The sequence below is a fragment of the Colias eurytheme genome, chromosome 30 (assembly GCF_061535395.1).
Source record: "Colias eurytheme isolate Ceu_HAF_F1 chromosome 30, ilColEury1 Martin Lab GWU primary, whole genome shotgun sequence".
Taxonomy (NCBI): Eukaryota; Metazoa; Arthropoda; class Insecta; order Lepidoptera; family Pieridae; genus Colias; species Colias eurytheme.
Window position 1 is genome coordinate 2493649 of NC_143009.1, and position 27636 is coordinate 2521284.

The 27636-nt window shown below is 33.0% G+C and overlaps 2 protein-coding genes across 5 annotated transcripts; both read left to right on the top strand.

Moving 5' to 3' along the window:
* The first annotated feature begins 37 nt into the window (after nt 1-37).
* On the top strand, nt 38-15219 carry LOC149895725 (polycomb protein PHO-like). 4 transcript variants are annotated; one of them, XM_090118646.1, is made up of 12 exons: nt 38-317; nt 5586-5688; nt 6558-6657; nt 7445-7568; nt 8110-8168; nt 8635-8769; nt 9502-9588; nt 11681-11782; nt 12455-12556; nt 13140-13260; nt 13738-13857; nt 14050-15219. In XM_090118646.1, exons 2-12 carry the CDS (start codon nt 5599-5601, stop codon nt 14177-14179), a joined length of 1170 nt encoding a protein of 389 aa, XP_089974772.1. In that variant the 5' UTR covers nt 38-317; nt 5586-5598; the 3' UTR covers nt 14180-15219. The 4 variants fall into 4 exon arrangements, with proteins under 4 accessions (XP_089974772.1, XP_089974774.1, XP_089974771.1 ...); XM_090118648.1 differs by having other exon boundaries at nt 7460-7568; XM_090118645.1 differs by having other exon boundaries at nt 8107-8168; nt 14050-15218.
* Nucleotides 15220-18686: 3467 nt separating this feature from the next.
* Nucleotides 18687-23512, top strand: gammaCOP (coat protein (coatomer) gamma). Its single transcript, XM_090118511.1, has 2 exons — nt 18687-19321; nt 21228-23512. The coding sequence occupies exons 1-2, from the start codon at nt 18776-18778 to the stop codon at nt 23271-23273; spliced, it is 2592 nt and encodes an 863-aa protein (XP_089974637.1). The 5' UTR covers nt 18687-18775; the 3' UTR covers nt 23274-23512.
* Nucleotides 23513-27636: the final 4124 nt, after the last annotated feature.

The window sequence follows — 27636 nt, forward strand, 5'->3', positions numbered from 1 at the left end:
TCAATTAATTATTTTTTCTTTGATTCCCCATTGTGGCTGCTTTTCTTCTCATTGGCAGCGGTACGAGCGGGCGTCCATTTTGTTTCGCCATATTGAATTTGGTCGGACATCTTTGGACGCCATGTTTAGTCGGACATATTTTATAAACATTTTCGCGTAAATTTCAAATATTTTTAAGGGCTAAATATTGAACTTTTTTTCACTGAAGTGTATAACGTAGATTGCAGTGAAAATTATCCGAAAAAATTCCGTGCCTACGCAGCAGTCCATATTGGTGTCCAGGGGGCCGTTCAGCTTTTGTTATATGCTAAATAAAGGTAAACTACTTCTACCGAAAACAATCTTACTTTTTGACATATCATAACAAGTGTTTCTTATTTTCTATGTAATTACGTGTTGAGATGGGATGTAGAGGTGACAAAATGAAGGTCATAGAACGGGAGCTATGTCTCACGAAGTATTGGCGTGGTCGTTTTATATAATTAATCAGGAAAACCATTCATTGACCCGGCCGGTCGCGAGCGGAGGCACACCTGCCCAGAACAATTGCTGTTTTTACCAATTAATGTTGTGTTTTATACAATATTAGGTGCTTATAATTATGTAGAAATAATCAATGAATATACGGCATCAATAAATTACGCATAAAAGTGAATTTGTAATGCGATATCTACAAGTTAAAATCGTAAAGTGCGTTACGCCCATAGTTGTTATCTACAAAAACAAACTGTTTATGCTAAGCTCTATAAATAAAAATAAGGAATGCTTATAGCAGTTGACAACAATTATAATATATCATAAGAACGAATTTCCTGATGTATTAATTTTAAGGTAATTTGAAAAATATTTACGAAAGTTCAAAACCTTGCCATACTTTTTCTTACTTTACTTGTCCCGTGTCCGATAAATAAACATTTGTACATTAATAAATCAACAAAATATCAATTATACACAATAGTGAAATACAAAAAATCAATTGTAAGTATAGAAACAGGAAAAAAATCTTTAACAAATGTAACAATAATTAATTATGTACGAGGTAATTAAAATAACATTTCTAAGTGTTGTCGATGTCCATTACAAATCACTAGAATTAATATAAAAAAAAAACTTTATTTCTGAATTTAAAAAAAAATGTAATGTTGAGTTAGGTACTTTGTATTTAATAAAATAAAATAATTATCAAGTTACAGTTTATCCTTCATGATTTTACAATGTATAATTTAATATTATTGTGTAAGGTATTCCTTAAATTTATTTCCTAAATAGAAAATACAACATAGTTTCATAATAGGTATACATCAAGCAAAGTTATTAATTTTACTTTATCACAAGTTGTAATATTTTATGAATTTGGAATATTAAATCTTCAACAAGGATCTTTAAAAGTTGAAAATGTATGCAAATAAATTAACTGTAAAAAAAATGATAATACGTTGCTGTATAATGAGAATTTTACAAGTTAAAATACTGGGGAAAAAATGATTTCAATTTAATTGCATGTGCAAGTAATAGATAAAGTAATCTAATATGTAATTTCAGTTTGCGACTTCCATGTTGAAAAGATTGGCAATTGGCATACATATGTATGAACTTAGTTTGTTGGCCATATGAGTAGGCACGGACTACACTACAGTACAAAAAATATGACTACTCATTGTTAAATTATTTTCGATGTTAATTTTGCAAATAGTGTAATGTAAAAGAAAGTGTAATTTATTGTAGAAGTGGCTTTTTTAATGATTCAACATATTTAATACCTTTATTCATATATAATCTTTTCAATTTCTTATATAATATGTCCGAAAATTTTCCTAAAATACATACTTAGACATCGTAACTGTATGTTTTTATACAGTTCAGTATATAAATTATTTCCTTAAGATAACATTTATTATAGCTACATTCGAAACCTGTTTATGTTATTCAAGCAATTTAATAACAGATATCATTTTTAACACATTTTTATTAGCTCGCCTGTATGTTTGTATGTGTGTAAAAGTAACTCATAAATGAGAAATGGACAAATAAATTTATTATAAAAAAACAGACTCCACAAGACTCAATTTTGACCTATTATAAATGGACAGATGTAATTAAAATTCTTACACTTATTGTATATAATAATAACACACACTTATCTTATTTTAGCATATTTTATAGAATTGTACTGTATTTCATGTCTTTTTATATTCCAAATTATCATAATTATTTAAAATTGAGTGTACCTAGTCGTAAATAAAATTAATTTTCCGACCTTGATATTTATTTAAATGTAAAATAAAAACAAACATTCTGTATAAAAAATGTTGTGTGGTTTTATGAAACCACGGTAAAAGTGAAACTGTTCGAACGGTTCCGAACACTGCTTTGTGTAGCGCATGTCGCGTGACGGTCGGCTCCGCGATACACGCGACATGCGCTACACTAACACAAACCAAAAAGTTTGAGACGATGTAATAAAAGTTTCACTTTAATATTATCATCAACACACAGTTCAATGTTTTCATTACTATTTGGTAATTAACCATTTTTTTACCTTTACAGAATTTTACAGTTTTGTTGACAAACAGAAAATAGAGTATAGACCCTTCACATTTCTCCAAGATATTAATCTTGGTAATTTAGGTTTAAAGACTTTATTACTCATAAGAACAATTTGTTCACTTAAAATGAGTTACATGCTATCTTAAATTAAATTAACTTAGTTCTCTAGTTTTAGTTATCATGCAATAATTATACAAAATAAGCATAAATTCTACTGTACTATTCTAAATTACAGTAAATGTGATTTTTAAGTAATTTTTTAAATACATTTAGACTTTTACAATTTTTTAACTTGTTTGGCAATTTATTAAACATTTGTGCTCCTTCAAAGAGTATGGTTTTTTTCCCGTAGTTAGTTCGAGTCGAGATAGGTTGAAAATTATTTTGGCTTCTCAGGTTATACTTTGTTGATTTTTTATGTAGCTGTAAGTTTGATTTTGTTGCGTTTGTTGTTATTTTTTTTATAAGGATGCATGTGGAATATGCGTAGATTTGTGAGAGTTTAAGTAGTTTTGTTGATGAATAGAGTGTTTTTGTGGGAGTTAGGTACGGGTAATTAAAAAGCGTTTTTATAATTTTGTTCTGAGATCTTTGTAGTGTATCTAAATTTGTTTTGGAAGCTGATCCCCATATCTCAATTAAGTAGTCTAGATGTGTCTTAACTAAGGAGTTATAAATCATTAAACGTTCTTTTTTCGGAATACAATGTGTTACTCGATGGAGTGATTTTAGTAATGATGTAAGTTTATTTTTGATATGATTTATATGTACTGTCCATGTGAGTTTATCGTCTAGCCAGAGTCCAAGGTATTTTTCACAGTTCGAATGCTGTATGATTTCGTTATCTATGGTAATAATTGGGGTAGAATTTGGAAGAGGTTTATTTTTTGCTGCAAATATCATGAATGAAGTTTTTTTAATATTTATTGTGAGTAAATTGAATTTAAGCCATGTAGAAAGTAAGTCTAAATCTTTTTGAGCTAATGATATAATGTTATGTAAGGATTTATCAAAGTAAAAGAGACACGTGTCGTCTGCATATAATGACAAGTATCCTGTAAGTCCAATTTTATCGATGTCGTTTATGTAAATCAAAAAGAGCAAAGGACTTAAAATTGACCCTTGAGGACAGCCATATGATAAGTTTTGAACTGAGCTAGTGTACTTATCAATTTTGACAACTTGTCTTCTATTTTCTAAGAATGATGTAAACATTTTGTGGGCGTTACCGGTCACACCTAGGCTTTTTAACTTTCGAAGAAGCTTTTCGTGGCTGACGGTGTCAAAAGCTTTTTTTAGGTCAATGAAAATACCTAATCCGAAATTCTTTTGGTCTATTTGAGTTTTAATTTTCGTTATTAAATCTACGGTAGCTGTAAGAGTACTTGATTTTGTACGGAAACCATATTGTTGATCAATTAATATTCTGTTGTCGATTAAGTATTCATTGAGACGATTGTGCAATATTCTTTCAAATATTTTTGAAATAACGGGCAGAACTGACACCGGCCTATAGTTACTTGGATCAGTTCTACTCCCAGATTTGAAAATTGGACTGACCCTAGCCACTTTTAGAGAGTCCGGAAACACCCCAAAAGTTAAACATTTATTGATGCAATGCGTTAAGCGATCAGCAATACAGCTTTTTAAGCATTTGATGGCTTTAGTGCTTATGCCGTCTAGACCAGTACTAGTATTACTATTTAAGTTATCGATTATTTTTATTACTTCAAGTGATGTGCAAGGTTTTAGTTCGTTTAGTTTGTTCTCGTATGAAAGTTGTGTATAATAAAGTGTAGTGTCAGTGTTCGTGTGGTACATGCTAGGTATTTTGTTTGCTAATTCTGCGCCTATTGCGGAAAAATAAGAATTAAATAACTCACATATAGAATCGCCATCCGTAATTAAATTGGAACCCGATAACAGCTTTGGAGGAGCACTTGTTTCTTTTATTTTATTTAAAGCTAAATTATTTATTAATTCCCACATTTTCTTCGGTTGGTTTGAGGTCTTTTGGAATAAATTGATATAGTAGGTCTCTTTTTTCATCTTTATAAGTTCTTTAGTATTTTCACGCTGCTTGATAAATTTTTCTTGTAGGTTATAGTCATTTGGTTGAGATTTTGTTTGTTGCCATAAGTGATTTCGTAAATTTATTGATTCTATTATTTCACGGTTTATCCAATCTTTTTGTGGTAAATTCATAAATTTTGTTTTGTCTTTTTTGTTACTATTTATTTGTTCTATTATAAAATTCTCGAGGTAGCAATAGTCATTGTCTTCATTACAATAGGTAGCTGATGACGCACTCTTGGATAAGTTTTCATAGTCTAGGGCCTTATATTGTATCTTCTTGGGTTTGGGTGGCGTTAGGGATCCTATTTCCAGGTAGATTTGTTTATGATCTGATAAGCTTGATTCTATTAAGGATATGTTAAATACGTGATTGTTTATATTTGTACATATATGGTCCAGAATGGTTTTAGAAGTGCTGGTTTCTCGAGTACAGTATTGTTTGTTAATTTTATTTATAATCTCGTATCCATTTTCATTAATTTCATGTAGATATTTTGTGGAGTTTGTGTCTGTGGTAAGCAAGTCTATATTAAAATCCCCGAGTACTATTGATCTTTTTCTGCTCTCGAGTTGTGGAGAATATACCTCCAAAAAATCTTTTATATTTGTGTCTCCAGGTTTGTAAATGGCTCCGATGTTTAGCGATAGTTTTTGTATATATATCCATAGGTAGTGGTTCCCGTCTTTATATAATTCTTCTGTTATTTCGTATGGTAATTCTGTTATTTCAATCTAAGATCCTATTGTTGTATATTACATACTTTTCTGATTTGGAACCTAATTATTTTTTTTTTTGAAGACTTACGGTGCATTTATAATCAAACGAACATAAAACTAGAGTTAAAGCAAGAGTATTCTTTCGTGATGTTTTAGTGTAAACGAAAACTCATATTCAGTGTTGTTCAGTATTAGAACATTGTATAGAATATTTTCGAACACACTAAGATATATTTTCATTGCAGATAGCCAGCCAAGATGATGAACCAAGAGATAATGTGCGAGGTTGAAATAAACACGCACGGTTCAATGGTGGAGATAGATAATGATGATCAGGTTGGCGTTAAGGTGAGTTGAAACATGAAGTGAGAACCTTCTGGAAGCTTTTAGAATAAATAAATAAATAAATATTTCAGGACAATTTTCATACATAAATACACACTAGCTTTCCGCCCGCGGCTTCGCCCGCGTTTTCAAAGAAAAACCCGTTCCCGTAGGATTTCCGGGATAAAATCTATCCTATGTCCTTTCTCGGGTATCAAAATATCTCTATACCAAATTTCATGCAAATTGGTTCAGTAGTTAAGGCGTGATTGAGTAACAGACAGACAGACAGACAGAGTTACTTTCGCATTTATAATATTAGTATGGATTGGCTGATAAACATACATATATAATTTTTAAATAAATACTTATATAGATAATTAACAGAATGTTGGTTAATAGATTGCCTTGGATAACAATAATTAACTAGCTGTGCTCCGTGGTTTCACCCGCATTGCTCCGCTCCTGTTGGTCATAAGTCATAGCGTGATGATAAAATAGCCTATAGCCTTCCTCGGTAAATGGGCTATCTAATACTGAGAGAATTTTTCAAATCGGACCAGTAGTTCCTGAGATTAGCGTTCAAACAAACAAACAAACAAACTCTTCAGCTTTATAATATAAGTATAGATAATAAACAAAGTTTTCAATTATTACTAGGCCAGTGTTAGGTTTCCGTTTGCCATTTAATTTGCCTTTAGCTTTATGTTCTTAGCAGTTATTTACATTTTTTTTTATTCTAATTGTGGCCTGGTTTTATAATTAATATTTTATGTTCTAAACATCAGATTTATTTTTGTTATTTGCTGAATATTTCAAATTAAACAATGAAGTATTCATATCAATCAAACAAAAATACACTTAATCATTAAATATGTATTTTATATTTTCAGTATGAAGAAATAGAAACTGGTCAATATGAGGAATACATAACAGATGATCAATATGAAGAGGTGGAGGAACAGGTTATTGGAATGCAGCATTTGGAAGAGGGTTAGTAGAATTTATTATCTTAGCAGCACTGCAGTAGAGATACAGGCTTCCTAACACATATCATAGTAACTAACATACATTTAACATTTATAACATTAGTAGGATGCAAGAGGAGTAGTAGGATATTAAGAGTTTCTTCAGTAATCATACATTTACGTTGTAATTACTGACAGACTATAAAATATGACTAAGAATATTAGTACGTTTTACACCATCAATGTTCCATAATAATCAATTTTTCCTATTGTGTCTTATTCATATAAGTCTCATATTTTCATCCATCAAAACACATACATACATTTGTCGGCGTCGCTGACAGACTACAAAATGTCACTAGTAGAATATAAGTAAGATTTTTCTCAATCATTGTTTTATAATCATGTATTTTGCTTTATAATGTGTCTGTTACATGAATAAGTCATTATTATCAAACTCATCCATACATTTGTCGTCATCGCTGACAGACCATAAAATTAATATATCTATTAATATATTCCTAACATACCATCATAACTAGTAAAATCTTCCAAATTAAGTGTAATCTTTAGTTAATTTTTCTGTAGAAATATGTTTAAATCATAAAAATGTCATGTAATCATGTTATCCATCAAAACTCATACATTTGTCGGCATCGCTGACAGACGATAAAATTTCTGTTAATATGTTCCTAACATACAATTATAACTAGTAAAATCTTAATGTTAATTTTTCTGTATAAGTGTCTTTTACATACACATAACTCATTATCATCCATCAAAACTCATACATTTGTCGGCATCGCTGACAGACTATAAAATTTCAGTGGGCAGCGAGGAGGTTATACTACCAGGCATGCCCGGGGAGGAGGTATTGCATAATACTAGCGAAGTTAGCTACGATTCTGTTTATACGCCTGCGTCTACTAGTAATAGGTGAGATTTTTTAATTTATGGTGTTAGGTTTCTATGTAAATGCTGGATTTTTTTTAAACTTGTAAAAAAAATTGTTGGTGAGATTTATGTTATTACTAGCGGTCCGCCCCGGCTTCGCCCGTGGTACCTACATGTTTAAACTATCCTATCTCTCAAGTTGGATCGAACTGCACATGGTGTGCGAATTTTATTATAATCGGTTAAGTGGTTTAGGAGTCCATTGAGGACAAACATTTTGACACGAGATTTATATACATATACTAGCGGTCCGCCCCGGCTTCGCCCGTGGTACATATGAAAAATAGATGTTGGCCGATTCTCAGACTTACACGATATGCACAGAAAATTTCATGAGAATCGGTCCACCCGTTTCGGAGGAGTATGCAGACTAACATTTTGACACGAGAATTTTATATATAAGATTGTGTGTTAGGTTTTAATGTAAATGCTATTTTTTTTTTGTAAACATAAATTTTTTTGAGATTCTGTGAGACCATTATTCAAATGTATTTTTTTAATTGAAATGTTTTTTTCACAGCAGAGGTCGCGGCAGGCCGAGAGTTAATACAAATAGTAATATTCAACATTTGATGCCGATTGGTAAGTTTATAATTATGAACGTTATATCAATAAAATTTACAAAAATATATGTGGACTAGCTTTCCCCCCGCGGCTTTGCCCGCTTTGTCTAAAACATAATGAAACCTTCGTCGAGAATCTCTATCTATTAAAAAAAAACCGCATCGAAATCCGTTGCGTAGTTTTAAAGATTTAAGCATACAAATGGACATAGGGACAGAGAAAGCAACTTTGTTTTATACTATATAGTGATGAAATATATTTTAAAGTGAAACTTTTATTACATCGTCTCAAACTTTTTGGTCTGTGTAGCGCATGTCGCGTGACGGTCGGCTGCCGAGTAGGTATAAAGCAGTGTTCGGAACCGTACGATAATTATCGTACAAATACGATAATTTGGTGCCTAAGTTTCACTTTTACCGTGGTTTCATAAAACCACACAACATTTTTTTTTTCTTACTTTTTAACCTTTTTATTTAATTTACAGGCGAAGTATCAATGGGTTTGATGGAAAACAACACGAATCGCGGTACGGCGAGACGATGGGAACAAAAACAGGTGCAAATAAAGACTATGGAAGGCGAGTTTTCTGTCACTATGTGGGCTACCGGGGAGGATGATGGTAAGAAAGATAGATAGATACGAATGGCTATCTGTTTTATTTAATTTTGGGTCAAGCTTGGTACTTTTTAGAAAAATATATATTTTTTTCTTTACTTTAAAACGATTATATTTATAAAGCATTTGAATACCATAAAACCAAAATATCAAATTCAATTAGAAAAAAGACGGGTTGCACTCCTGAGGTGCCGGCAGAAGTGAAAACTTGATTAATAACGTTCAGCATGTTTGATATTTTGGAATGGTATCCGTCTTACGCATGGAATATAAGGGCTAAAAAAAAAATTAAAATCCGTCTTACGCTTTTTCGATCAGGCCACGTGTCCTGACGCGAGTTTAAGATTTTATACCCAACGCCGCTAAAGAAGTTTTCACTTCAAAAGCAATATTATACTGTCAATCATTTCAACAAGTAAATACAATATGTATTCCTTTATAAGAACGAACTCAAAATTGCGCTCAAATGTGTTTGTTAACATTCTAGTCAAGAAACATAGTTACAGATGAATTAAAGTCAAATTTACTAAACCGATGACGTTCTTGTCTCTATTTGTGTATCTGGTTGTTATAAATAATAATCGAAGTATACATTTTCATAATTTTTAATATGTGGTACGATAGAATATAATTTCGCTTATGTGCTGTATAAAAACTCCATAATTTCCAAATCAACCGTGGTTTGGAATTTATAGTATTCAAGAAATAATTAATTATTTTAATGCCTTATTTTCAGATGACAGATCGAACCCTGAACTGGACCCCGATTATACGGAATATATGACAGGCAAAAAGACGGTACTCGGCAATGACACAATGCCAGGTAAGTAGGGTATCTGTTCTGATAACTTACAACTTAAATGTAAGGGTGCTTTTCTACCAATAATGTGTGGAATAATATGTTTGTAAGTAACCAATAGTATCGCTTCAAACAAAATGTTCTTAAGGTAGGTGAAAACGGAAAAATGGCCTTTTTTCTATGAGCTATAACTGGAAATATTGAAGTTTTTTATATGTATTACAGAACATATGTGTGATGGGATTACTGTTTCCAAAACACGATTGGAAAAATTTTGCTGGATAAAAAAAAATCCTGAAGTTACCTCTAAAATATCATATAAATGCTCATTACAACCGTATTTTACGATAATAATTTGTATAAAATCACAAATACATAGGTATTTACCTTCTCGATTTCGTGACTGTTTTAGATTTTAGAAAAAACTAGATATTTTCATTCACTTTTTGATAAAAATGTGAATGGCGCTTACGATTTTTAGTTTCGAGCACGTTGATTCCATACTAAACGCGGACCTCCTCACCCCTTACCTCAGGCCCGAATAGCTAAATTTTCGCTGACCGCCTAACACCCCTTAAATGAAGCAATATGATTGTTTTTTTTTTTTTTTTTCAAATACATTACTCACTACATATCCTTTCACATTATTGATGGAAAACCACCCTTATAGTAGAGCCATTTTAATAGGCAACATTTGACAGTTCAACAAAATTCAACAACCTAACCTAGTAACGACGACATAGAATAACATGATATTTCGTTTTGTTAGAACTGCACATTTGCTTAACTTTTTTCAATTACGATTACATATTTTTAATAATAATGACCGATACAAGTAATTTTAGGATTTGATTTTACTGATAAACCATTCTAAACATAATAAACAATTTCTGATTTAAAGAACTGACGTTGCTATAATTTTGTGTCAATAAACCTTTTTTCTTTTTAAATACCAGAGACGTTACTCTAAAAATCGAAATCTGACATCTAGAATCGAATGCATTGATTACTTGGGAATAAAAATCAACATAAATTATTGACATGTGTTTCAAGTTCGATTGACAAATGTTTCAAGTCCGTATCGATTAATTCACTTTAATCGATGTTTTTTAGCAGGTTACCACCCTATGAAGATAAAATTGATAGACGTCAAATGTTGCCTATTAAATTGGCTCGACAATAAGTTATTGGGTGCTTTTATAATTTGCCGTTTCACGGCACGGCACGATATTACCGTGGACGAGATAGAAGTTTTGTGGCCGTGGACGGCATGCCGTGCCGTAGGGTGATTTTATAATTCGCCGTTAAATATTGCGCGTCTTCAAAGTGCAGACATGTTCTCGAAGAGACAGCGACTACTTATACTCTATTTGTTATATTTAAGACGTAAAAAAAGACATATTACTAGAAAGTATTGGCAACATCCGCTTTTAAAAGTAAAATATTTAGAAGGGTCATACTACACGCTATTTGATAAGCTCAAGGAAGACCCAAATAAGTTTTTCAATTATTTTCGGATGTCAACAAAATCGTTTTATTACATACTTTCTCATCTGAGTAATAATTTAAAAGCGCCGCCCTGCCTCCCGCGCCTCTTGGCTACGCACGCACACATACAAATTTCTTGTACGCACACACTACACTCTCAACAATGCCGCGACGATTTTATAGGGAGCGCAGTATGCTACGGCAACGGCACGGTAGATCGTTGCCGTTCACGGCGTGCCGTTGCCGTGGACGGTAAATTAAAAGCGTTTGCATACAAATGCATACATTTTGCTTTCCTAATTTACCGTGACGATAAAAACGTGCGGTACCGTGCCATGCCACGGTAAATTATAAAAGCACCCATTAGCTTACCCATACGACTTTCGCGCTCAATAGGATGTTACTATTTTAAAAATTTCCTTTGATCATTACACTTCTGTTGTTAGTAGCGTGATGTTATATAGCCTATAGCCTTCCTCGATATATGGACAATGCCGAGCACACGTGTCAGAAGTGAAACTTCTTTGGCAAGATACCAATTTAGATTCAAAATTTACCTATGACTGACATAATATTATGATGATTACGTCATACAAAAATGTATTTATAAGAAAGTTATTTATTTCAGGCTTAGATCTATCGGACCCAAAGCAACTGGCGGAATTCGCAAGGCCGGGACACAAGATTAGATTGAAGAAACCATCGCCGGAATCTTCCGATCGGACTATAGGTGAGAAATATCCTATTTCAATGGGAAATAATGATTTTATAGTTTCTAGTGTTGTAAGAACATATACAACAGTAAATAATTAAAATGAAAGAAAAAAGTCCTCTTTAAACTCAAACTAGTAATTAAAACATAAGATATTGTTGGTTTAAATGCGCTCTTGAATTGTGAAAGTAAAGAGGAAATTCTTGTACAAATAATTTGAATAAAAGTAAAGAATTTATTTTCTTTCGTTTTGTGTTTATGATAAAAAGTTTTTGTTCAAGGTACGTCTATACCTGTATTCATTGAATTATTATTTATTTTATTTTTTTTACTTTGAACCTTGCAATATGAAAGTTTAAAAAGAAATACAATATAGGTACATGTTTTAAAGTTCAAACAAATTACTTTAATCTACATACCCAGTAATCTTATGAATGAAGGAGTGCTTATATTTGTTGAAAATGTATTTCGAATAATATTTATTATTAACTAGCGGTCCGCCCCGGCTTCGCCCGTGGTACCTACATGTTTAAACTATCCTATCTCTCAAGTTGGATCGAACTGCACATGGTGTGCGAATTTTATTATAATTGGTTAATTGGTTTAGGAGTCCATTGAGGACAAACATTGTGACACGAGATTTATATATATTAAGATGTATTTTATTATTTTTTATTTATTTATTTGCAGCCTGTCCTCACAAGGGGTGCGCTAAAATGTTTAGAGACAACTCGGCAATGAGGAAACATTTACACACACATGGCCCGAGAGTGCATGTGTGTGCGGAGTGTGGTATGTTTATATTTTATATTAAATCACCTATACTAATATTATAAAGCTGAAGAGTTTGTTTGTTTGAACGCGCTAATCTCGGGAACTACTGGTCTGTTTTGAAAAATTATATCGGTGTTAGATTGCCCATTTATCGAGGAAGCTTATAGGCTTTATATCATCACGCTAAGTCCAACGAGCGGAGCACTGCGGGTAAAACCGTGGGGCACAGCTGGTTTATGATATAATTATTATGCTAAAGCTTAAAGTTGAATCCAAATTGTTGTTGAAGAATTGATAATGCATGTTGAAGTGTTAGGAGGAGCGATAACATTTTAACAAGTCATTAATATCTGTTTTTCAATTATGAGTTCTGAATAACATGACTTTCTTACTTACAATAACATAACTTTCTTTCTTACTTTGTATATAATATTAACTTATTAACAGTTTAAAAATAGTTCGCACTTTTAGCAAGTAATCATGTTAAAGTTATATATATCAGTGAAAAGTGCTTGCAATGATGAAATGAATGATGATTTTTTCGTATTATCTATCTAGATTTTTAATATCTAAGTATTTCATGGTTTTATTTAATTTTCAGGGAAAGCATTTGTAGAAAGTTCAAAGTTAAAACGGCATCAACTAGTACACACGGGCGAGAAACCTTTTCAGTGCACGTTTGAAGGCTGCGGCAAGAGGTTTTCGTTAGATTTTAATTTAAGGTATATTCTTTTTAATTATATTAGTAATGAGATTATGTGTGAGAGATTTTTGTACCAAAATTATTTCCATTTTTGATTAAAAAATAAAAAATTGGATTCTACTTCAGAGATTTACGTTATTTAATTTTTAAATTAAACTCAATCGAGGTTACTAAGATGTTTATTACCTATGTATATCAAAATGTATATGATGTGGCCATATCTAGATTTGCTCGCTTCATGAAATGAATTTCATCAATCATTTCACGAAATGGTCGCATTTCATGAAATGGTTGAATGTCTATTGGCCACATCATGATGTAGTTTGAGCATATCAATGATAAGAAATCGTTTCTCGATATGGGCAACTAAACGCGCGGATTTTTCATTTTACGATATGATCAACTAATTTTGACCATTTCATGACTGTAAACATGTTTTTTTTTACTCTATACATATTGATTTCCTATTATATAATAAGCTATATATCCCTTTCAGAACTCACGTACGTATACATACAGGCGACCGGCCGTACGTTTGTCCGTTCGACGGTTGCAACAAGAAATTTGCGCAAAGCACCAATTTGAAATCGCACATACTAACACATGCGAAGGCGAAGTAAGTTATAGTATTATTTATTTAAATAAATGAGAGAACAATACATATATTTTTCATTAATTTTTTTTGTGTTAATTTTTGTATGAATTAGTAACAGCTAACAACATAAATCTTATAGTGTATTTTTATATTTAATATTGAAGTAGGAGAAAATAATCCTTTCTATTACTTATAAAACCATCTCTTTTTCAGATCAAGAAACTCGCTATCACGAAATGGTGGTGCGAATTACGAGTCAGCGCGAACAACCCCACAATATGTCCAATTAGAAATGTCCCCGGACGATTCTAACCCGCAACTCATTTTCTACACTCATGAATGAGCCTCGGCATTGTGTGTGTATGTGTGTAGTGACACACGGACTGTGTAAATTGTAAAGTGAAAGTAAAGTGACTAAAAAGGTGTAAAGTGAAAGTGAAGTGACTAAAAATAGTGATAAAGTGAAAGTAAAGTTGTTGTAAGGAGTTAAAAAAGTTGGTAAACCAACTTAATAACGGTAAAGTGAACGGCAAGTGGTGTAACATTACAGCGAACTTGAAAATGACAAAAGGAAAGTGTAAAGTGATGGAAAAGTTGGTGTAAAGTGACGGTAAAGTTGGTAATAACTGTAAAGTAAGGCCAAAAGTGGTGTAAAGTAACAGAACTTAGTGTAAACTAAATATGGACGGACTGATATAGTAGTGTGTGTACGAAATGTGGATTTTAAACTATTAGTAATTGAAAACATTTTGCAATAACTATCATAGTTTGTGATGCAGGATTTTAACTTTTAACCTGGGTGCGTAGGGGCCAGAATTGATTGTATGGCGTTTTTACTGAATTGTGTTTAGCATTATTCAATTTGCATGTAACTTTTTGTAAACAAGGTTCAGTAACTTTGTTCAAACCTTGGTATTAGACAACCTATAACAGGGAAAAGAACTAAATTGTTAGAAAATTCCTTATGATCACACAAGTAATATACATTTTTAATTGGATAAGTTTGAAATGAAGTGTCTTAATTATTAAAAAAGTTTGTTTCTATATGTGATACTCTTACAAGCAAATACTAATTGGATAATTTATTTTCATACACTTCTGAGTTATATTAGAGTTCTTGGAGTCATATAGCTAACGATTTAATTCAATATTTTCCTTTATTTTTTTCAAGTTTTATTGTACTATATCTAACGAGTCCCAAAAATTAAAACCTGAAACATTATCTATACAGGGATGTAACAAGCAAATTGAATAATAGATTTTTAATATAACTGTGGTATCAAATGATATCGACCGCCTCCTTGGTACAGTGGTTGGTCCTGGGTTCGATTCCCGGTGGAGACGCAGAAAAAAAAATGTTTCGGTCTGGCAGGACACAGAAGGCTGATCACCTACTTGTCCCTAAAGGAAATCGATCAGTGAAACATGTATAATACATCTGCCCCTTACCCCACTAGGGGACATGGGACTTCACTTTTATCAAATGATATGTGTCAATAAAGAATAAAATTAAAAATACTACAGTTTATAATTACATACCTTATTGACACACATAACATGTGATAGTTATGAATACAGGATGTACTTGTAAAAAGTTATTTGTACATAACAATGGTAAATTGAAAATAATATTATATAGTAATGTATGATATTTTGTTTTATTATAGAAGACCACAGTTTTTTAGATCATGCAAGATTTTATCATTTGACTTCTTTTGTGGTTCATATTTATTATATTTGCAAACTTTTTGGCTGTTAAAAATAGCAAATTTATAGAAAAAATTGAAGAAGAACACTCTTGGCCTAGTTCAGAATAGCAAAATTATCCAATATCTGGGTTTTAGCACAGACTATACATTATTAACTAAAGGTTTACAGCATTTTTAACCGACTTCAAAAAAAAGGAGGAGGTTATCAATTCGGCCGGTATATTTTTTTTTACAACTTTAACAACCAAATTTATTATACAAGTTATTATTTTCACTCAAAAATCATAATTTAAATTTCTCTAAAAAATAATGTCATTTGGGTTGTGTATTTTATGTAGTCTGTGGCTAATATCTTGGTAATAAAATATGTTTTATAGATAAAAGAACCTAAAAGAAACTATTTTATTTCTAGAGATCTTATTATAAGTTATGATAATGATGTCACATCACAATTTTGTCACATATTCTCTTAAAAAACTGTTTATTGTACATTGTAGAATACATAAATATGCCAAAAATAAGTTTGTTCAATATTATGTATATGTATTACCATGGTATTAGTAATATATTTTAAGCACAGAAATTTATCAACAGTCATTGAATATGCGGCCAAAATTAAATAAATAGATAGTGTATGTAAAAATCAAGGATTTAAGCATTTAATTATTTTGAAAATATAATGTAATACCTACGTTGTATTTTTCATTATTTTAAAGTAAATAGAAATATCTTTTTTGTTAGTTAGGAACTGCTTTGGAAGGGAATGTTATAAAAAATGAACTTGTCAATTTTGTACCATTTATATAATATATTTTATATGGAGAGTTAAAAAATATTCGGAGGCCAAATTTCAATGTTTGAATTATAATTATAAGTTACCCATTTTGTATGAGTTCTAAAACTAATTTGTTTAGGGAGCGTTCAAGTATTATGTAACGAATTTTTAATTTTGGACCCCTTCTCCCTTGTAACGCACTAACATTTTTTCTGTACCACCGTACAGTATCGTAACGTTTTACGAGACCCACCCCCCCCTTCTCCCCCCAAATTACGATACGTTATAATTGAACGCCCCCTTACCCAAAACTCAAAAATTATGTTTTTTTTTTTTTTTTGTAAAAGTTTATCAAGGAATACAATAATTATTAATAACAGCAAAAGGTCTGTACTATTTGCAAAATTATGCATACATTAACTTCAAGAAATGTATAATAAAGTAATGAAAATTCATGTTCCGATAAATATAATACACAATGTATTTAGGCTGTTATTAATAATTATTTTCTTAATAATGTACATATTTCATCCAAGTGCATTGATTTTAACATTTTGATTGAATTGAATCTAAAATATAAACTTACGGTCTTACTAATAAAATGTTTACCCATTCGCTTTGCAATGGATTAGTTATTGCAATAACCTGTCTCGTTTTTATGATTGACGTTTCATGTGAGCAAGAGCAGGACACAGCTATGGTAGAAAATGGTAGAAATTTATCCATTGTTAACTTTTTATTAGTAAGGCCGTTAATGTTTGATTTTCAATGCCCAACTTATTTTTAAGATCAAAATGTATAAAGAAAAATTGATTATTTGTTAGACATATTTTATTTAATTAAGAGCTTATGAATTAATAATTAAGTTGTATAACAAACAATCCTATGTAAAATTAACATTACCAGTTCTTATATAAATTTAATTTATCATGCTTCTGTCCTAATTTGTAATACTTTAACTTTTAATAACTTAAATACCATGTGCATAATGAGGTAATAATAATATTAACAAATAATTTAGTATTTTGTTCCTAGGTTTTTCTAATAAATCAATGCACCTGTGTGAACTATGCACAAAATAATTTTTTTTTCTAATAAATTCTAAAACCTTGATATGTAAAATATGCAACACAAGGTAACTGTAAAATTTTGAAATAGTCATTATATAGGAGAATACTTATGTATTGAAAAATTATTTTTAAGTCTTAATTTTTAAAGCCATGTCTTTCACGAATATTATTTTTATCGACTGATGTAAATATCTTTATATTTGGCAGTGTTGCAATGTTTAAAAATTGTTTTGGTAAAGATTATGGTTTTGTTTTGTTTCGTTTTTACATATTGCAACACTAGCCGAGTGATTGTGAAAACAATCGGAAAACATAAATAAAGTGTAAATATTTATATATATTTGTGGTTTTATTTTCCTTTTTGCATTCAATAGAATTATAACAGAATTCGTAACTTACCAAATATATAAGTAAATGGAATATTTAACATATAGATTGTCAGATTACTGCCTGCTTCATATTTTGCACAAAATAATGACACAAAAAGGTACAATAAAATGCAAATGATGGTAAGTACCTAATATAATTAATTCATGGTCTAGGTACACGTCTTATTTACACGATGGATTTCGAGAAATAGTAATAAAAAAGGTAGCAAAACTACAATGAAAATTAGTTTTGGTACACCTACCCCCAGTTTTCTAATGACTTGTATTTTGAAAAACACGGAATGAATAATTTTGTTCACAGATTTTGTTGATACATGGCAGTGATGTAGTTCAATCAAGAGTTCAATGTATCACAATTGGAAATACATAAAAATAAGCGTTTCGCTTAGTAACTACCATAATATAGTACATAATATTATATTGGCTTATGACCATCTCGAGTCTTGAAATACTCGCTTTTGCCCTAAGTTTTGCAGACCGCTTCGTTCACGGATGAAACTACACGGCATAGCTAGTACATAAATTATTTCATTTGTATATTTCCATAAATTTCAGTCTGCTAATGTTTAGTTTGTCTGTGTTTGTCTGATTATGTTATCTGTAATTCTTTGACACTGCAATTTACAACATAGCAATACAAAATTGCCAACTTTTTTGGATTTTACCATATTTAGGGAGAAATTATTACAAATTAATACTATTTCGTATCAATACAATACTTACTCATATTACTTATATTCTGAAATTGTCTATACAGAATTTTTGTGAATACAGATTAGATTTATTTATATTATTCAAAGAACAAAAAGAATAAAACATTATACTTATTAACGCAAAATAACATATTGCTCGAATGAATCGTGGCGAAATAAATAGCTATTTTGAGGGAATTTCAAATAAAGTCTAGCAGCACCAATTCTGACAGAAGTGACGTGTATTAAGCTGTATTCGTCGGCACCAAATAATTTCGTGTTAAAATCAAAGAAAAAGCTCAAAATGAGCTCTTTTAAGCGTGACAAGAAGGAGGAGGAGGATACAGGTGGAAATCCTTACCAGAATCTCGATAAAACAATCGTTTTACAGGAAGCTAGATACTTCAACGAGACGCCCGTTAACCCGAGAAAATGTTCTCATATTTTGTCGAAGATCTTGTATTTACTGAATCAAGGGGAGAAGTTAACAACCCAAGAGGCTACAGATGCGTTCTTCGCGACCACAAAGCTGTTTCAGTCCAAAGATGTGATGTTACGTAGGATGGTGTATTTGTGTATCAAAGAATTGAGTAAGTTGGCTCAGGATGTCATCATCGTGACTTCATCATTGACGAAGGACATGACTGGGAAGGAGGATTTGTACCGCGCTGCAGCGATCAGAGCGTTATGTAGTATTACAGACAGTACAATGTTGCAAGCGATTGAAAGATACATGAAGCAGGCAATAGTTGACAAGAACCCAGCTGTCAGCTCTGCAGCGCTGGTTTCTGCGTTGCATTTGTCGTCTACTGCTCCAGACCTGGTTAAACGATGGGCTAATGAAGCTCAGGTAAATAGTTTTATAGCTATTTACAGTATTTAATAAGAATTGTAATTATTATCAAAATGATTCTGCGTGAACAATGTTTTGTATGATCATGGAGGTAGATGTTATAATAAAACACAGATACTTTGTTTTCTTAATATCTATTCTTTGTTAAAAGTTACTTTTATAATCTATAGGAAATAGATGTTATGGTATTTCTTTAGAAATTTGCGGCACGAATTAAGGGGGGGGAGGGGAGGTAAGAGGAGACCCCCTATAAAGTGGGGGGGTGAGGAAACCCCCCCTTCTATTTTTTTTTTAATTATTTTTGAGATTATATTTATACTAACTTACCGCCCGCGGCTTCGCCCGCTTTGACTTAAACCTAATAAATTATATACTAAAACCTTCCTCTTGAATCACTCTATTTATTAAAAAAAACCGCATCAAAATCCGTTGCGTAGTTTGAAAGATTTAAGCATACAAAGGGACATAGGGATAGAGAAAGTGACTTTGTTTTATACTATGTAGTGATGTAGTTAGAAATATAACGAAGATTATGGGCTTTCTTGACTGCTCCGGCGCTGCAGAACGTGGCACTTGCCCCCGTGTACCTCGTTGCAGGCAGGAGTCTTCACTCGCCTTCGTAGCTTCGGCTTTTTGGTCGCCTTTGGCGACCAGCCTTAGCCACTCCGGCTCGCTTGACTCTGCCTGCTCCTCAGCACACGCGGGCGCCACGCTCCTCCGCGCCTCCGACTTTTTAAATACACTCTAGTGTATGACAGACAAGTACCACGTGGAATCGGACAGATTCGGTTCTGTGATTAACAATTTGTGTGCAATATACTTACATACAATAAAAACATTTTTTTTAAATAATTATTTTTCAAATCTTGTATACATGTTTGATACAATTTACAATGGCAATGAATGGATCCATTTTATTTATTTCCACCCATCGTCTCCACATATTCTATAATATTATCACCGAAGTTTGCTGGGTGGTTATAGTTATCTTTTTTAAAAAATCTTTTTACAACATGCCACTGGGACTCAAATGGGTCAGAGGCAACAAATGGGTTGTCTGGGTCTGAGTGATTAACTTTTTTATGAACATACCCATATTGCCCCAAACAATCATATGCTATGCTCGCCAATAACCCGTATGAATTGTTGTCCCCTCAGCAACATGCTTTTGAATGAACTATGGTTTTTAATATGTACATTAAGACATTTGTTATCTCTTTCAAACACAATTCTTGTAGTTTTGTCAATGTAACTCAAACAATTTTGAACATAATCTCAAAAATTAAAAAAAAGATTTCTCTGTAATTACACGTTTCCGCACGAAAAGCCGCTAATGTATGTTTCGGGGCATCATTATCGATCGATAAAAATTAAAATCGCGCCGAAATTCGTGCCGCACGTTTCTAAAGTCAACCCGATGTGATAACTAAAAGAGATCTAATTGGAACATAACTAGTAAAATTTATGAGAAGAAGCTATTTCCTATCTAATATTAACATCGCGGCATAATATGATACCAATCTTACATATATTATAAACAATTTTTTTTATGAATGTATGGATGTATGTTTTTATGGGTTTTGATGATACTAAGAAGTAATGTCGCTTATGGAATAACACATACACTGTAGAATTTACTTTCTTGCCTGTGGTTGTCTGTAGGTTAATATGTGCAGTACTGCTAGTGCGGTTAAAGTTACAATTTAAAACAATCAACTATCTAAAACAACAGGTATAAAAAACAGCAATAGTGGCAAAAATGAATTGTTTGTTAAAATAATTTTAATAATACAAACTTGATAACTGTGTTATTTAATTTGTATAGTATAAATAATATTCCATTTGAGAATAGATGTAATAAAATATCCCAGAAAGTAATTCATTTATTTTATTTTCATTACAGGAAGGAATCAACTCCGACAATGCCATGGTCTCCTACCACGCGCTCGGCCTCGTCGCAGCCACACGAAAGAACGACAAACTATCTACCGTAAAACTCGTGACGCGTCTAGCAAAGTCACCCATAAAATCCCCATATGCGTTATGCCTACTTATCCGTTTGGCTGCACAACTAGTGGAAGAAGACGATTCAGAGGCTTCCCAACCCTACATCGAGTTTATCGAATGCTGCTTACGCCATAAATCCGAAATGGTCATATATGAAGCGGCCCACGCGATTGTGAACTTGCGAAAAACAGCCAGAGATCTTGCACCAGCAGTTTCTGTCTTGCAATTGTTCTGTGGATCTTCAAAAGCGTCTCTACGTTTGGCCGGAGCTCGGACTTTAGCAAGATTGACAGCAAAACATCCTACTGCAGTCGCCGCATGTGCTGTTGACTTGGAAAATCTAATTTCCGACCCCAATCGCTCTGTAGCCACATTGGCTGTGACTACACTCTTAGCCACCGGTGCAGAGAGCTCCATAGACAGACTGATGAAACAAATATCGTCGTTTGTGTCGGAAATTTCGGATGAATTCAAAATTGTCGTTGTTAAAGCTATACGGCGTCTCTGCACGAAATTTCCGCGTAAACATCAGTCGTTGGCCTTGTTTTTGGCTGGTATGTTGAGAGATGAAGGTGGGCTGGAGTATAAAGCGGCAATCGCTGATGCTATAATTGCTCTGGTAGAAGAAAACCCAGATGCAAAGGAAACTGGGTTGGCTCATCTGTGCGAATTTATCGAAGATTGTGAGCACACGACTCTAGCTGTTCGCATCTTGCATTTGCTAGGACGTGAAGGACCAAAATCGCGTCAACCGTCTCGCTACATACGATTCATTTATAATAGAGTCATTCTGGAATCTGGGCCAGTTAGAGCTGCAGCTGTATCTGCTGTGGCTCAATTTGGAGCGCAAAGACCAGAACTCTTGCCAAATATAAAGGTATTGCTATCAAGATGCGAATTAGATGACGAAGACGAAGTCCGCGATAGAGCTATTTTCTACAACGCTATATTGGAAACTGGTGATGCCCAATTGATAAACGATTATATTGTGAACGTTCAAAAACCGAATCCAGTAATGTTAGAGCGCGCTCTACGTGACCACATTGAAGCACGTCCTGAAGAAGAATTCGATATCATGGCAATACCGACGGAAGACGAGAAAGTTGCAAAGGAAGATATCGTGGAAGTCGAAGTTCGTAAGCCGGTACAAGTTTCGATTGAAGAGATTTATTCTGAGCAATTGGCAAAGATACCTGGCATTGAGCGGCTTGGACCGCTATTTAAAACGGTGCCGCATATTGAGTTAACAGAAGCCGAAACTGAATACAGAGTGCGTTTATTGAAGCATATTTACGCACGCCACGTGGTTCTGCAATTTGAGTGCATTAACACACTGAATGATCAGATTCTGGAGCAAGTGCATGTCCGTTTGGAACCTCCACAGGATTATGACTTGAAAACTGTCATACCTTGCCAGAGACTCGTCTACGACAAACCAGATAGTGTTTTCGTAGTATTGGAGTATCCTTCCGCGTACTTTGACAGTCTTGGAACATTTGGTGCTACTTTAGAGTTCGTTGTTCGCGATTGCGATCCAAATACCGGTGTACCGGACCCCGGAGAGGGTTATGCTGATTCTTACCCATTGGAAGAGTTCGATATGGGTTGTTCAGACCAACTCCGTGCGAAAGCCGGTACAGATGACTGGGAACAAGCCTGGGAACGCGCAGAAAGAGCTCCCGAAGCAACAGATACCTTTGTTTTACCACAAAATGATATTAATGATGCTGCTAAAGCAGTTTGTGAGCATTTGGGACTGCCCAAGAATGCTATAAGCGGAGATGCTGTTAAGGAAATTCGTGGTGGGGGTATTTTCAGAGGTGGTGCTCCAGTTTTGGTAAGAGCCAGGATAGCGTCTAGCAGCTCTGGGGTTACAATGAAATTAGTGGCCAGGTCACCTAGAGAAGATTTGGCGCAGTTATTATTGGCCGCTGTTGGTTAAATTATATTTTTACGTGAAACTATATCTTTATTTTATCGTAATAATGGCAATAAGAATTATAATATAGTTACATTCCTGTATTTGAACATTTTGTTATTTGTATCATGCCATAATTTCTATAAAAATGTATTCTATTCTATTTTTTGTTCGAAAATTTGATACTGGAAAAATATTATTGCCTGTAATATCTAAATAATATTGTATTAGTTATATATTTAACAATAAACGTATTAGACAAATTTTTGTTTTATTTTCTATCCATTTAAAATCCCGTATATCTTTTTTACCTTCTTCTTTATAAATAAAAAGTACGTGACACTTTGTCGGCGATGGAGTCCAAAACTATTGCACCGATTTTAAATTTGATTTGTACTCCGTATTCAGTTTGATCTAATTTGAAAGATAGGAGAGATTACATCTCAGTTAATAGTCGAAAAATTATTTTATTACATACTAGCGGTCCGCCCCGGCTTCGCCCGTGGTATAGATTGTCTAATCTAAAAATGAACGCCCCTCCACTAAACTTAATTGTTTCAATGTGTGAGGACAAATAATTATTGAACCACTTTATATGTGTGCGCGCGTCGATTCTACTGCAAACTTTGATAGACTACAAGCCCGCATAGGACAAAAATATGGGTCAAATGAACCACCAGGGGACATAATATCTAGATCGATAGCAGAGCAAAAAATAATAAGATTCATCACTATGCCGTCACTTGTAAGCTGTCCAACTGAGTGCAGATGAGAATTGAAAAGTACAGGTAGACTCGGTAAATTTTGGTCATATATTTTTGTACGGCATTCTTAACCATCGATAGATCCATTAAAAATAATAAGAAACCGCTCAGTGCCGTACAAAAATGGTGGTCCACCAAGTCGGAATTTTTATTTAATTTCCGAGAGTTACCGGGGGTAAATTTGGTCATTTGACCATGTACGGCATCTGTGTCATACATGGTCATACTATTGCTATACTGCTTTTAATCCATTATTCCGCAACGCCGTACAAAAATCATGGGGACAAGGGGAAAAATCGAGAGATGCAATCCCCTCTCTTTCCCCACTCCAGGGGGTCATTTGACTAAGTACGGCTTCGGTTCCAAAACATTATCTAGCACTCAAAAGTACTATTAAAAGCAATGCCGTCAAAAAATAATTGTTCTTATAAATGTATACCAATAATCATCTTAATTTCATCTAATTCTTGATATAAAGAGCTGTAAGGTCATTTGACCCTGTACGGGAACTTTTTTTTTAACATGATATTGTAAAATTCAATTGTTGTATAAGTAGTATTGCCGTTCAAAAGAAACCGTTCTAAAAAAAGTTATAGAGAAATGCAAAACCAGAAATTTTGTTAAAGTTTAAACATCGTAGATTAATGAAATATAATAGTTTTCTACACTTTATCCGTTGTTTTCAGTAGTATTAACATAGATAAATTAGGAAAAAACGATGCCGTACATTTTTGTGCAGACCACATCTTTTAGGCTGATGAAAGCGACGAAAGCTACAATTTTAAGAGTGCTTTATGGCCATTTGATACAGTACGGCATTAACATATTTTTACCCAACTACGGCAAAGCAAAAGGAGGGTTATGGTTGTTTACAGGTCATGTATGTATGTTCATCTATTCCCTCGTAACTTCTAAACTACTTATCAGAATTCGACAAATGACATATCATTAGAAGCGTCTGAATTGTTCACTGGATAACCAACGACCAGCTAGCTAAAGGCTATATGGGATTTCACAAAATCTAATGTGGCGCCCTCTAGCGGACAAAACATACAGAGTAAAAAAATAAAGTTAAGATAAATATGCAGTGTGTGGTATCATTTGAAAGCGCTTTACTTGTACATTTTGAATATGTATATATTACTAGCATTTGCTTGTGACTTTACCTGTATTCATGGACTGATTGCATATAACGGAGTCCATTCCACCTGACTCCGACTTTCCAAGGTGATAATTAACCACCTCGAGCTTCTTAATATTAATGTATATTTATATTTTATTATAAAAATATAAAGCAAACATTTCGTTATATGGATTTTTTTCTTTTTCAGATTTTTCCCCTTTGAACCAACGAAAATGTACGGCACATGAAAAAATATTATCTATGCATAAAATACTTAAATAATAAATTTATTTCGTGTTGTGTCAAATGACCCCCTGGAGTGGGGAAAGAGAGGGGATTACAACTCTCGATTTTTTCCCCTTGTCCCCATGATTTTTGTACGGCGTTGCGGAATAATGGATTAAAAGCAGTATAGCAATAGTATGACACAGATGCCGTTCATGGTCAAATGACCAAATTTACACCGACTTGGTGGACCACCATTTTTGTACGGCACTGAGCGGTTTCTTATTATTTTTAATGGATCTATCGATGGTTAAGAATGCCGTACAAAAATATATGACCAAAATTTACCGAGTCTACCTGTACTTTTCAATTCTCATCTGCACTCAGTTGGACAGCTTACAAGTGACGGCATAGTGATGAATCTTATTATTTTTTGCTCTGCTATCGATCTAGATATGTCCCCTGGTGGTCCATTTGACCCATATTTTTGTCCTATGCGGGCTTGTAGTCTATGACACTCGCGCACTGATTTGTCAACTAATCGGGCGATCAGTTCAGGTGCCTAGCATTGTATGGCGGGGAGAGCGCGCTATGTACGGAATGACACGTCCGTTCTGTCGTGCATCGCGTCATTTATGCACTAGTTGGCCAACTGGTCCTGTCGTTCGGGCATGGACGGGACTGGAGGACTGAACGACCAATGAGGCAGACCAATTTGTGTGTATTGCGTCTATACACGTACTTTGAATGTGAGCATAAACACAGTGGAGGGGCGTTCATTTTTAGATTAGACAATCTCTACATATTTACGTTTTCTCTACATAAAAACCATCCTCGTACTTCAAGGAATATAATAAAAAAAGAATTATCGAAATCGGTTCAGCCGTTCTCGAGTTATGCGCTTACCAACACATTTTGCGATTCATTTTTATATATAAGAAGAAGATTATTATTATTGGACGGTCACAATTTTCTGTTAGCCCTAGCTCTAGTATAAACTATTCTTACACATAGCGACATCTATTGACTGGATTGAGTGAGTGTGTAATACGAAACATTTTTCAATAAATTACAATATTGTAACGATGGAACACGACCTTTATGTTGAATTTGATATATTTGGTTTTATGGAATACAAATACTTTAAAAATATAAATTTATAATTATAATAGAAAAATAACGCCCCGGATTGGTGTGAGAAGATGCGGGTTCGAGTCCCGCCTCGTGATCGATTTTTTTCTATTAATATAGAATATAGATTATAGGCTTATGGCCTATAATCGATCGTTAGCAAGGATTTAAAGAATTATTAGGTAGGTAGGTAGGTACATTTTTTTAAATTAAACACACATTCAATATAAAATATCATTTATTTATTTACAAGTAAAAAATGAGCAATTTCGTTATAATAATATCAGGAACAATCACAGCTAAAATTAATCTTAAAACTAGTTTCATTTCACGCCATTTAAAATCCATAAACTAAAAGCCGCTGAAGGAATTATAAAAAAAATAAGTTTAAAAACACCATGATCGTATCAGAGATATTTATGTATTTTAATTGCGTATTTTAAATGGCGCGAATTTAATATTAGGTAAATCCTTATAATCTTGTACAAAAAACTCTTCAATATTATATTTAAACCATTTCCTTCAGCCCACTAGTCATAAATTTGTACAAGTATGTAGGTCATATATCTAATTCTTAAATTAATATAAAACCATTACAAAACATAACAATCTAAAATGTAAATCTTTACTAAGTAACTTTATTTATATTAATTAACTTGACGTAAAAAGGGGTTTGGGTATAGTTGGGGTCACAGGTTGGGGTCGTGATGAACTTTCGCGGCCAGTGAGGTTCCTCCTTTATTTATTTAAGAATCCTAATAAAAACGATGTTTATGAACGCTTATATATGCAGTAAAATGCTCTTTTAAAATATCCAAGTTTCATAACTGGCCGCGAAATGTCATCACGACGCCCGGCCCCTACTCCCTAGCCCATAGAAAAGTACCAAAACCCCTTTTACAAAACATATGGGCATCATACCTTTTTACTAACAGCTATAATATGATTAATATCACATACACCTTATAATAAGGCTATTGAGGTATTAAATCTAAGAAGTTTCATTCGTACAATAATAAATCATAGGGCAAGACTGTTTTTTTAATTATTACGGTTATACTTAGTGCATCTCACTTTAATCTTTTTTGAATCACTCTATCTATAAAAAACCACATCAAAATCCGTTGCTTAGTTTTAAAGATTT